The sequence below is a fragment of the Hyperolius riggenbachi genome, chromosome 3 (assembly GCF_040937935.1).
Source record: "Hyperolius riggenbachi isolate aHypRig1 chromosome 3, aHypRig1.pri, whole genome shotgun sequence".
Taxonomy (NCBI): domain Eukaryota; kingdom Metazoa; phylum Chordata; class Amphibia; order Anura; family Hyperoliidae; genus Hyperolius; species Hyperolius riggenbachi.
The window spans coordinates 38,566,081-38,579,207 of NC_090648.1; the positions used below are offsets into that span (position 1 = coordinate 38,566,081).

The 13,127-nt window shown below is 47.9% G+C and overlaps 1 protein-coding gene across 3 annotated transcripts in view; it reads left to right on the plus strand.

Annotated features, from left to right (window-relative positions):
- Positions 1-13,127, plus strand: part of LOC137560926 (uncharacterized) — an 81,113-nt gene that overhangs the window by 28,683 nt on the left and 39,303 nt on the right. For all 3 annotated transcript variants that reach the window (XM_068272103.1, XM_068272105.1, XM_068272104.1), the window contains exon 2: positions 2,828-3,238. In XM_068272103.1, coding sequence (XP_068128204.1) covers positions 2,828-3,238 — 411 coding nt within the window. The remainder of the gene's footprint in view (positions 1-2,827; positions 3,239-13,127) is intronic.

The window sequence follows — 13,127 nt, forward strand, 5'->3', positions numbered from 1 at the left end:
AAGTACTTACAGGGTCACGGCTCAGATCTCTATTGGAGGATGACAGCAGAGGTGGGGAGCGAGGTGACGAGGTGGACGAGGTGATGAGGTGAACAGGTACTGAAGGAGGCTAGGGAGCGAGGCATGGAGGAGGCGAGGGAGCGAGGCATGGAGGAGGCGGGGGAGCGAGGCATAGAGGAGGCGGGGGAGCGAGGCATGGAGGAGGCGGGGGAGCGAGGCATAGAGGAGGCGGGGGAGCGAGGCATGGAGGAGGCAGGGAAGAAGGCTGATTGATTTGTGGAAGGTAAACAGAAGGCTAGCAACAATCAGATTGTCACTAGCCTGCTGCTAGTTTTTTTGGGGGAGGGGACAGCAAAGCCCGGGGGGACTGGCAGCGGCACTAGAAGGACACGGAGGCTGTTATTCAGCAGAGAACATGCCTCTGCGTCCTATAATGTCTAAAAAATCATCGGCCTCTGGTGCTCTTTAAATAATGTTATTTGAATAAGAGGAAGTATATACAAACGTGAACACCATAAAAAACGTGTCTAACCATCACAGTAAAGACAAGTCCATTTAAATAACCAAATAACTTAAAAATAAGCTGCCTTTAGCTGTTTCCCACCCCATGCTGCTGCACCCTTTCCTTTCCACCGCACAATCAATAACATGACCATTCGCCCTACCTCCCAGGCCCGTCGCCTTGGCGTCACCCGGGACTCTTCCCTTTCCTTCATCCCCCACAACCAAAACGACACATGTCTGATTTAGGATCAAAAGGCTAAGAGCAAACTTACCTGAGGTCGCCCACAGGGCCATGAGCCCCTAATTTATAGGGCTGAGTCTGGTGTGGGGGGGGGGGGGGGTACAACCAGCAGATTCCCCCTGTGCCTCTGTAGACACCAAATCGGTAGTCACTCAATCAGGCTGATAACCATCATATGAGGGGCTCAAATGGCTGGGCAAATACACGGTGCAACATGTAAAAGGACCTGGGCTCAAAACTCACAGAGCGTCAGGGGCTAACACAACATCCCAACACAAACAAGATTGTTGGTGCCACATATCCAACAGGCAATTGGGTTATGCTCGACAAAAACAACTACCAAAATGCTATCATGACCCTTATTAGGCAGCACCTCTATCCAAGTAGTCAAGGACTGCCCCCCCCCACTCGACAGCAACCCCCCCTTCAAATAGTCAATGACCCCCATGTTAGGCAGCACCCCCTGAATGACCAAAAAGATAAAGAGCATATAGACATGGCCAGGTTTCAGACAAGGCCACAAAGGCCATGGCCTAGGGCACCAGGAAAGCAAGGGGCGGGCTGTGGGCAGCAGGGTGGCAGTAGCAGTTAGCCTGCCAATTATTTGCACATATTGATGGGCGTCTACCAACAACCATATCTGGCGCTCAGGGGATAAAGAAGCAGCAAACGTGCACAATGGGCCCTTTCGCACTAGAAGTGCTTTTTTGAGCGTTTTGCGATTGATTATCATTTTTTTTAAAATCTATCCCATTCACTTTCATTAAAATCGTGGTAAAAATCGATGCGATTTTCGTGTACAAGTTCATGGAAAAATAACAAGTTCATGGAAAAATCACTGCAATTTTTCCACGATTTTAATGAAAGTGAATGGGAGCGATTTTAAAAACTGTGAATCAATTGCAAATCACTCAGAAAAGCACTTCTTCTAGTGTGAATGGGCCCTTACAGTGATTTCTGAGCTGTCTGTCAGACATCGAATGTGCCCTTCACCAAGAAGCATACAATCTAATTCCTGCCATCACTTCACCAACTGTCCTCAGAGGAGAATACAATCTAATTCCTGCCATGTTGGGGGGAAGTTTAGGATGCAGTTGGACCAGGGGCGGCTGGTGATAGTGGGCCTTGGGCGGTAAAAAAGTACAAATCCGGCCCTGGACATAGAGCACATTGACATTTCTCCACATGGGGACTGCAGTTAGTAACACCTCCTTTAATTATACAGCATCACCTCAGCACCCACTCCAAATTGTGAGTGAGTCACCCCCAGGCCCGGCCCTAGACTTTTTGCCGCCTGAGGCAATCTTTAAAGAAATCCCCCCCCCCCCCCCCAAGCAGTGGATGTGGGGGGCCGCCCGAGCTGGAGGGGATAGCGGGCAGGAAGGGGGTATTGGGCCTAGCGTCAGGGAGGGGGGTCACCACTTCCTCATTCCAGCGTGCGCTCCACTGACAGGAAGTGACGTCAGTGGAGCGCACGCTGGAACGAGGAAGAGGTGAGTGATACCCATCCGTTGCCTCTTACAATAGCTGCAGGCAGCAACGTAACTTTTTAAAGCTGGAGGGGAGCGGAGGACGGGGGACCCAGGCGAGGGAGGGGGAGTCCGACCCCCCTCCCCGCCGCTAGGCCCAATACCCCCTTCCTGCCTGCTATCCCCTCCAGCTCGGGCGCCCCCCCCCCCGAAGTGCCGCCTGAGGCAAAAGTTACACTCCGCCTCATGGGCGGGCCGGCCCTGGTCACCTTCATTAGCTGGCCTAACCAACATTTCCTTACCTATCCAGGCCAAGGCGCACTGATCCGTCACTCCACCCCAATTCCTCTGATGTCCAACTTCAACCACGGCTGCAGGAACTAAAGGTTAACGGGTGGGTAATGCAGCCGCATTGTATAGCAATGTGCAGTTGCATTACCTAATGGCAATGTACAAAGGATAGGAAAGAATGCCAAGGCACCCCTGGCAGGTGCTTGAGGCACACCATGATGCCACGGCACCCAGTTTTGAGAACCCGTGCTGTAAGCATTCTAATACTGTAGGCAATTTATCCTAGCAATGTGTGTATAACTCTCATATTTGGTATTTACAGACACACATTGTGAAATCTCAGAAGAATACTGCATGGATCAGCCACTGAGGATTGAAGCTGCAGTAGGAGAAGCCGTCACCATCCCCTGTCACTTTACATTTCCTGAAGAGGAATACAGATACATGATCACACATCGATTTGTCACAGTGAAAGCAGGCAATGAATATCACTGTGGAGACAAAAAGCATAAGATTTATCACAGTACAAATGGATGGAAAAACTTCCTGTCTCGTAAATATCGGGGAAGACTAAGTGTAAATCAGGATCTAAGGCAGGGTCTCTTATCAGTAACTATAGCCAACATCACTAAGGCTGATGCCAAAAACTACTGTTGTCAAATACAAGTCTATATGCAATACTATGCAACTCCGGAGTGGCAAAGTCCATGGGGCACTAAGCTTGTAGTTAAAGGTAAGGCAAGACTCACAGCAAAAATAAAATGCTATTTTTGGTGACTTTGTGCTGAAGATGGACAATTACAAAAAGGTGTCTATGAACAAATCAGAGAGATTCAAGGACACTGCAGAGTAAATATCTGCATCAGGTCAGGCACCTTTGGGTTACCCGAAATGCAGGTAATGGGCATATTGATTGTAATCGGGTTGCGGGTCAGGTTGTGGTTAGGGCCCTTTTATACTTAATCAGTTGGTGTGCGTCAGTGCGCGTTGGTACCAGGGGCATACCTATAAATCCCCGGGCCCACCTGCAAAAAAAAAAAATCCGTGCCCCCCCCAGGGCCCGCTCAGGGACTTTTGGGGGGCAGGAAGGGTCACAGCATAAGAGGAGAGTGTGGCAGATCGGTGGGGAGGTGGGAAATTCCCCCTCCTCCCTCACCTCGGGCTCTCCTCTCAGCGCTCCCCCTCCTGCAATCATTGGTGGCGTTCGTGGCAGCAGCGGCGGTGGTGGCAGGATAACTCATTACCTCCTTCTCGCTGGAGGACTTCCGTTCTCTAAGTGCAACTTCCTGTTTACACAGGAAGTTGAATGAAGCACTTAGAGAACGGAAGTCCTCCAGCGAGAAGGAGGTAATGAGTCATCCTGCCGCCACCGCCGCTGCTGCCACGAACACCACCAATGATTGCAGGAGGGGGAGTGCTGAGAGGAGAGCCCGAGGTGAGGGGGGGGGGGGGGATTTCCCCCCCCCCTCCCCACTGGATCTGCCACACTCTCCTCTTATACTGCGACCCCTCCTGCCCCCCAAAAGTCCCTGAGCGCATCCCTTATTGTTACACCAGTGGTTGGTACGCATTTTTTCCATAGCAGTGCATTGTGAAAAGATTTCAGTTAAAGCACGTTAAGTGTGAAAGGTGCCATAGGAAAACATGGGCATTACTTTGGAAATCAGTTTACTTTCAGTTTATTGCTGGGAGCAACTGATTAAATGTAAACGGGGCCTTAGTGAACAAAAGCATAAAACAATTCTACCTGGCAGACTATGCAGAGCAGGGCCCAGAGGATGGTGTCAGCCTTGCAGCATCACCCAGTGGTAGGAGAGGAGTGATGGAAGCCTCTTTTCCATCACCCTTCTCCCACCACCAAGTGGTGCTGTAACACTGACCAGGCATATCGTTAGGGCAAGGTATTTGGGGCACTTCCCATAATCTCCCGCTGTGCCCCAGTTGTCAGTATTTCCGAGACTCTGTCGTGCGGCATACTGAATGTATGCCCTGAGCTCTCCGCATTTACAGATGATCACAGGCTGCAGTGAGGCAAGATTTTGGCCAATGGGGGCAGCACCAGCTTGCTTCGCTTAGCCAATCTTAGTGGTGCTGTGGCCAGCCAATCAGAGAGGAGGGAGGGTCAGCATTTAAAAAAGTGTCGCTCGGGTTAGAGCAGATGTAGAAACACTATGGCTGTGTGTGTTTTTTGTTTTTTTTTGTCATTCAATGGCTGATGTAGGCCTGGATTCCGTCTTGCAGCTGCAGGGAGGGTAGATGCTTCCCATGCTATCAGCCTAATCTCTGCTCAATGAGAGATGCTATAGTAGCCAGTGTCACCACCAGGATATAAGCAAGCCAAGCTCCAGCTTGGGGCCTCACTTTAGAGGGGGTCTCACCAACATTGGCTGCTTGCTGTGACCCAAGGCCCCTGACTTCTGCCTCCTGTGCCCTGCCTCCAAATCACCCAATCCCCACTCCATCCCTGTGCTCCATGACCCCCTTTTGCCATAACTTACATGGCCCTCAGCCAGTGCCGATACGTGCAGCTCTCGTGCTGGTCGTTTAGTGTCTCGTCACATGGTTACCATTTGGCCAGCGCCTCTCATGATGTCAGAGGTGTTGACAAGAAGTAAACATGGTGACCGGAGCTAAGTGACCTGGAAGCAGAGTGGTGAGAATAGTGCTGGATCGGGACCATGTGGGTTAAGGCAGAAGGGGACCACTGAGCACAGGGAGGGAGGTGACAATTGGACCAGGGTCAGATTTGTGGCCCAGAGTCGGATATTATTATTTTTTAGTTATTATTATTTAGTATTTATACAGCACTGATATCTTCCGCAGTGCTGTACAGAGTATATTTAGTCTTGTCACTAACTGTTCCTCGGAGGAGCTCACAAACTAACCCCTATCAGAGTCCTATGTCCATGCATGTATTCTGTAGCGTATGTATCATAGTCTAGGGCAGGCATGGGCAAACTCGGCCCTCCAGCTGTTACGGAACTACAAGTCCCACGATGCATTTGCCTTTATGAGTCATGACTGTGGCTGTCAGACTCCTGCAATGCATTGTGGGACGTGTAGTTCCTTAACAGCTGGAGGGCCAAGTTTGCCCATGCCTGGTGTAGGGCCAATTTAGGGGGAAGGCAATTATCTTATATATATATATATATATATATATATATATATATATATATATATATATATATATACTGATGACTGGGTACGTTTTTGTTAGTTGTTGGCTCCGCCCACTTTTTCTAACCTTGACACACAGTCGCTCAATGACCAAGTTTGTGAGCTTTGGGGTCCTTAGCATTAAAGGGGCACTATGGTGAAAACTCATAAAATTGAAAATATGTGCAAACAGACAAATAAGAAGAATGTTTTTTTCCCCAGAGTAAAATGAGCCATAAATTATTTTTCTCCTATGTTGCTGTCACTTACAGTAGGTAGTAGAAACCTGACAAAAGCGACAGGTTTTGGACTAGTCCATCTCTTCATAGGGGATTCTCAGCAAGGCTTTTATTGTGTATATAAATATTACCTAAAAAGTGATACACAATGATGCTGGCCAGCCTCCCTGCTCGCTAAACAGTTTTTTGGCAGTTGGACGGAGCAACTGCCATTCACTAAGTGTTTTAACCTCCTTGGTGGTATATTTCCCGCGGCTTTTTTCACTTTTTTTTTTTGTTAGCATGTAGCTAGCCTAGCGCTAGCTACATGCTTCCCTCCCTCCCTGCGGCGTCCCCCCGTAGCTTCCGATCGCCGCCGGCGCCGCTTGCCCATAAGGAAATCCCGTTCTGATGGGATTTCCTTGAGGAGTGACGTCATCGACGTCATGACGTCACAGGGAGTCCCAATCCACCCCATAGCGCAGCCTGGCGGCGATTGGCCAGGCTGCGCAAGGGGTATGCAGGGGGGGCCTGTATCGCAGCGGGTAGTGCTAGCTGCGTGTTTGAAAAAAAAAATAATTATGCAAATTGGCCCAGCAGGGCCTGAGGAATCCTCCGCGGCGGGTTACCCCGTGTCCAGCACGGGGTTACCGCTAAGGAGGTTAAAGAGGAACTCCAGTGAAATATTGTAATTAAAAAAGTGCTTCATTTTTACAATAATGATGTATAAAAGATTTAGTCAGTGTTTGCCCATTGTAAAATATTTTAAATCTCTGCTCTATATTCTGACACTTATTACATGGTGACATTTTTACTGCTGGCAAGTGATGTAGCTGCTGCTTGCTGTTTTGGCAGTTGTAAACAGCTATTTCCCACAATGTAACAGGTTACACAGACAGGAAACTGCCAGAAGTATCTCGGTACTCAGAGCTTCTTGTGGGAGGGGTTTCACCACAATAGCAGTCATACAGCGCCCCCTGATGGTCTGTTTGTGAAAAGGAATAGATTTCTCATATAAAAGGGGGTATCATTGGGATAAAGTTCAATTCTTGGTCGGAGTTTCTCATTAAAAAATAAATAAATCCCTCACAATCCCCCATGAAGAGATGGACTGGTTCAAAACCTGTCGCTTCTGTCAGATTTCTACTACCTACTGTAAGTAACAGCAACATAGGAGAAAATAAATGTATGGCTCATTTTACTCTGAAAAACGCACGTCTTATGTGTATATGTTTGTACATTTTTTTAATATTGCAATGTTTTGCCATAGTGTCCCTTTAATAATTTAAAATTTCCCATTGAAATGAAACTCCTCTGATTGGCTGTTTGTGGTTCTGCTCCTTTTTCTGAATTTGAACCCCAGTCACCCGGTGACCAACTGTACTAGTTTTAAGGCTTCTGCTATTTACAGTGTAAGAATGGCAGCAATTCAAATATGATTTAGTCAGTGTTTGCCCATTACAAAATCCTTCCTCTCCCTGATTTACATTCTGACATTTATCACATAGTGACATTTATACTGCTGGCAGGTGATGTCAGTGGAAGTAGCTGCTGCTTGCTTTTTTGGCAATTGGAAACCGCTGTCAACAGCTATTTCCCAAAATGCAATGAGGTTCACAGACAGGAAACTGCCAGGACCATGGTCCTCAAAGTGTCCTGTGGGAGGGGTTTCACCACAATATCAATAGAGATGGCCCGAATGGTGATCCGGCGAACGGGAACCGGTGAATTTCTGGGGTTCGCGATCGCAGAGAACCGCAAAGTTTTCCAGAAATTCGATTTGCCCCATAGTGCAACATGAGGGTCAACTTTGACCCTTTACCTACCTTTTGTGTTCAGTGAACCCACCTAGCTGTTGTGTTGAGTGAACCCACCTCACTGCATCTACCTACCTTTTGTGTTCAGTGAACCCACCTCACTGCATATAACTACCTTTTGTGTTCAGTGAACCCACCTCACTGCATATACCTAGCTGTTGTGTTGAGTGAACCCACCTCACTGCATCTACTTACCTTTTGTGTTCAGTGAACCCACCTCACTGCATATACCTACCTTTTTGTGTTGAGTGAACCCACCTCACTGCATCTACCTAACTTTTGTGTTCAGTGAACCCACCTCACTGCATATACCTACCTTTTGTGTTGAGTGAACCCACCTCACTGCATCTAACTACCTTTTGTGTTCAGTGAACCCACCCCACTGCATATACCTAGCTGTTGTGTTGAGTGAACCCACCTTACTGCATATACCTAGCATCCCCCCCGAGATGGACAACATGGACAAACCAGGTAGAGGAAGAGGTAGAGGCAGACCCAGAGGAAGGCCACCTGGCACCGGCAGGTCTGTGCGAGGTTGTGTTGATGTGATTTTGTGCGGCCCTGGCCCAAAGTACAGTGCTCAGAAGAAGGCACGTCCCATCACTTCCCAAGATTGTCAGGACATGCTTGACTATTTAACACAGAACACCACATCTCCCGCAGGCACCAGCGCTACTACAAGCACCACATCCGCTGCATTTGACACTTCGCAGGATTAATTTTGTGTGGAAATCACTGATTCACAGCCAATACTGCTACAACAAGATGAAGGCGCAAAGCAAGTTACACTACCTCATACGTCTGAGTTAGGTGGCGATAGTATGGACGTAACATGTGAGGAGGGGGATGATGAAGTACCTGGTGTTGGTGCCGTTTTGGAGGTGTTTGAGGAAAGCGAAGTTGGGCAGGATGATTATGATGACAATTATACGGATGCCACGTATGTTCCCAATAGAGGAGATGACCAGAGGGACAGTTCAGAGGGGGAGTCAGAGAAGAGTAGGAGGAGATGAGTCCCTGAAAAAAGTAGAGGGAGCTCGTCCTCAGAAACAGCTGGTGGCAGTGTCCAGCGCCATGTATCGCCAGCTATGAACAGCCAGCCAACATGCCCTTCAACGTCAGCTGCTGATGCCACCATAGTGCCATCACCCCACGGGGGCTCAGCAGTTTGGAATTTTTTTAACGTGTGTGCCTCAGATCGGAGCAAAGCCATCTGTTGTCTCTGCCTCCAAAAATTGAGCCGTGGAAAGGCCAACACTGACGTAGGGACAAGTGCCTTACGAAGGCACCTGGAGAAAAGGCACAAACAGCTATGGCAAGAACACCTAAGGAAAAGCAACACCCAAAAGACAATCCACCCTCCCCCTCCTCTTCCTCCTTCAGGTGCAGCATCTTCAGCCGCTTTCTCCCTTGCACCTTCACAGCCACCCTCCTACAGCCACCCTCCTCCACACCGCCTCTGCCCTTGAGCGGTTCCTGCTCCTCTGCCCACAGCAGCCAGGTGTCCGTGAAGGAAGTCTTTGAGCGGAAGCCAATTTCTGCCAGTCATCCTCTTGCCCGGCATCTGACAGCTGGCGTGGCGGAACTATTAGCTCACCAGCTATTACCATACAGGCTGGTGGAGTCTGGGGCTTTCTGTAAATTTGTGGCCATTGGGACACCGCTGTGGAAGATACCAGGCCGCAATTATTTTTCTAAAAGGCCATACCCAAACTGTACCGTGAAGTTGAGAGGCAAGTGGTGTCATCTCTGGCGAAGAGCGTTGGGCCAAGGGTCCACCTGATCATGGATGCCTGGTCTGCCAAGCATGGGCAGGGCCGCTACATTACGTACACAGCCCATGGGGTCAACCTGGAGACCGATGGCAAGCAGGAAGTACGTGGCTGCGCAGCGGACCAACTTGTAACACCTCAACGGCTTTGCAGGCAGGCCTCCTGCCACCTCCTCTCCTTCTCCTCCAGCTACATCCTCTTCACTGTCATCCTCCTCCTCCTTGCCTGAGTGGCAGTTCAACTCTAGTGGTGCTGCCATCTCCTCCTCTCCAGCTACACAGCCCCATCTCCCCAGAGCTTACGCTGCATGCCAGGTACGCCGGTGTCACGCCATTTTAGACATGTCTTGCCTCAAAGCGGAGAGTCACACTGGACCAGCTCTCCTGGCTGCTCTTAACAAAGAGATGGAGCAATGGCTGATCCTGCACCAGCTGGAGATCGGCAACGTGGTGTGTGACAATGGAAAAAAATCTCCTTTCCGCTTTGAATTTGGGAAAGCTGACACATGTACCCTGCATGGCACATGTGCTGAATCTGGTCATTAAAAGGCTTAGAGGACGTCCTGAAGCAGGCCAGGAAGTTGTGTGGGCATTTCAGGCGGTCTTACACGGCCATGGCATGCTTTGCGGACATTCAGCAGAGAAACATCTTGCCGGTGAGACGCTTGATATGCGATAGCCCGAATTGCTGAAATTCGACCCTGCTCATGTTCTCTCGCCCAGTGGTGCTCAAATACCCCTTTTTAAAATTCGAGTTTGGTCGAATTCGAATAGTAAATTATTCGAGGTCAGTCGAATATTCGAGTCGAATAATTTTTACTATTCGATTCGACCTCGGACTTCGAGCTCACTATTCGAGTCGGTATTCGAGCTCATTATTCGAGCTGACTATTCGAATTGGCCTTAAATAGCTTCCAACACTTGTTTTGAGGGTGAATGATGCAAGAAACATCTTTTTTTCCAAGTAACAACAGCAAGTGATTATGTGGGGATGTTCCTTTAAAAAAAAAAGGTGGAAAGAGAAGTTGTGTCCAGAATTTTGTTCAGTACTGTATATACTTCTTCTTCTTCTTCTTTATCTTCTATATCTTCTTCTTCTTCTTCTATATCTTCTTCTATATCTTCTTCTTCTATATCTTCTTCTATATCTTCTTCTTCTTCTTCTATATTGTCTTCTTCTTCTTCTTCTTCTTCTTCATCTTCTTCTTCTTCTTCATCTTCTTCATCTTCTTCATCATCATCTTCTTCATCTTCTTCATCATCATCTTCTTCTTCTTCTTCTTCTTCATCTTCTTCTTCTTCATCTTCTTCATCTTCTTCATCTTCTTCTTCTTCATCTTCTTCTTCATCTTCTTCATCTTCTTCATCTTCTTCTTCTTCATCTTCTTCATCTTCTTCTTCATCTTCTTCATCTTCTTCATCTTCTTCTTCTTCTTTATCTTCTTCTTCTTCTCCTTCTTCTTCTTCTTCATCATCTTCTTCTTCATCTTCTTCATCTTCTTCTTCATTTGCTTCTTCTTCATCTTCTTCTCCTTCTTCTTCTTCTTCTTCTTCTTCATCTTCTTCTTCTTCATCTTCTTCTATATCGTCTTCTTCTTCACTTATTTCTCTTTTCAATTTTTTTTTTTAAAGAAATGCAGCTATTTTTGAGCATAACAAATAGCTGGTGGCGCACGCATGTTGGAAGCGCCATTGTATGTGCTCCCTGGCAGTGGAAACACACAGACAGCAGGAGGTAAATTCAGCAGCAGGAGGAGGAGGATGAGTGTGTGGCAGCAGGCAGTCAATGAGGCAGGCAGCGTGACATAATAGCCCTGGTACCTAGCGGTGATACCAGGGCTGTAAATAAACACAGCAGGCAGGAGGTCCCAGACAGCGGTCGTGCAGCCCACATCGTGTCCAATACACAACTGGGACAACACAGTTTTCAACCCGGGCACCTCAGAAAAATTAAACCTTTTTTTTTTTTTTTTTAATGGTTTTTTGGTTTTGTTTGTACAACCAATTACACAGATATATAGCTATTGTTTGACGTAATAGCTGGTGGCAGAGTGGCAGCAGAATGTAATTCTGTGTACCCTGGCAGTGGGAAACAAAGACCGACAGCAGCAGTAGCAGGAGGAATGGAGGAGTAATGTGAGCAGCTATTGTTTGACGTAATAGCTGGTGGCAGTGTGGCAGCAGAAGGTAATTCTGTGTACCCTGGCAGTGGGAAACACAGACAGACAGCAGCAGCAGGAGGAATGGAGGAGTAGTGTGAGTGTGGCAGCAGGCAGGCAGCGTGACATAATAGCCCTGGTACCTAGCGGTGATACCAGGGCTGTAAATAAACACAACAGGAGGTCCCAGACAGCGGTCGTGCAGCCCACATCGTGTCCAATACACAACTGGGACAACACAGTTTTCAACCCGGGCACCTCAGAAAAATTAAACCTTTTATTTTTTTTTTAATGTTTTTTTTGGTTTTGTTTGTAAAACCAATTACACAGATATATAGCTATTGTTTGACGTAATAGCTGGTGGCAGAGTGGCAGCAGAATGTAATTCTGTGTACCCTGGCAGTGGGAAACACAGACCGACAGCAGCAGCAGCAGGAGGAATGGAGGAGTAATGTGAGCAGCTATTGTTTGACGTAATAGCTGGTGGCAGAGTGGCAGCAGAAGGTAATTCTGTGTACCCTGGCAGTGGGAAACACAGACAGACAGCAGCAGCAGGAGGAATGGAGGAGTAGTGTGAGTGTGGCAGCAGGCAGGCAGCGTGACATAATAGCCCTGGTACCTAGCGGTGATACCAGGGCTGTAAATAAACACAACAGGAGGTCCCAGACAGCGGTCGTGCAGCCCACATCGTGTCCAATACGCAACTGGGACAACACAGTTTTCAACCCGGGCACCTCAGAAAAATTAAACCTTTTTTTTTTTTTTTATGTTTTTTTGGTTTTGTTTGTAAAACCAATTACACAGATATATAGCTATTGTTTGACGTAATAGCTGGTGGCAGAGTGGCAGCAGAATGTAATTCTGTGTACCCTGGCAGTGGGAAACACAGACCGACAGCAGCAGCAGCAGGAGGAATGGAGGAGTAATGTGAGCAGCTATTGTTTGACGTAATAGCTGGTGGCAGAGTGGCAGCAGAAGGTAATTCTGTGTACCCTGGCAGTGGGAAACACAGACAGACAGCAGCAGCAGGAGGAATGGAGGAGTAGTGTGAGTGTGGCAGCAGGCAGGCAGCGTGACATAATAGCCCTGGTACCTAGCGGTGATACCAGGGCTGTAAATAAACACAACAGGAGGTCCCAGACAGCGGTCGTGCAGCCCACATCGTGTCCAATACGCAACTGGGACAACACAGTTTTCAACCCGGGCACCTCAGAAAAATTAAACCTTTTTTTTTTTTTTTATGTTTTTTTGGTTTTGTTTGTAAAACCAATTACACAGATATATAGCTATTGTTTGACGTAATAGCTGGTGGCAGAGTGGCAGCAGAATGTAATTCTGTGTACCCTGGCAGTGGGAAACACAGACCGACAGCAGCAGCAGCAGGAGGAATGGAGGAGTAATGTGAGCAGCTATTGTTTGACGTAATAGCTGGTGGCAGAGTGGCAGCAGAAGGTAATTCTGTGTACCCTGGCAGTGGGAAACACAGACAGACAGCAGCAGC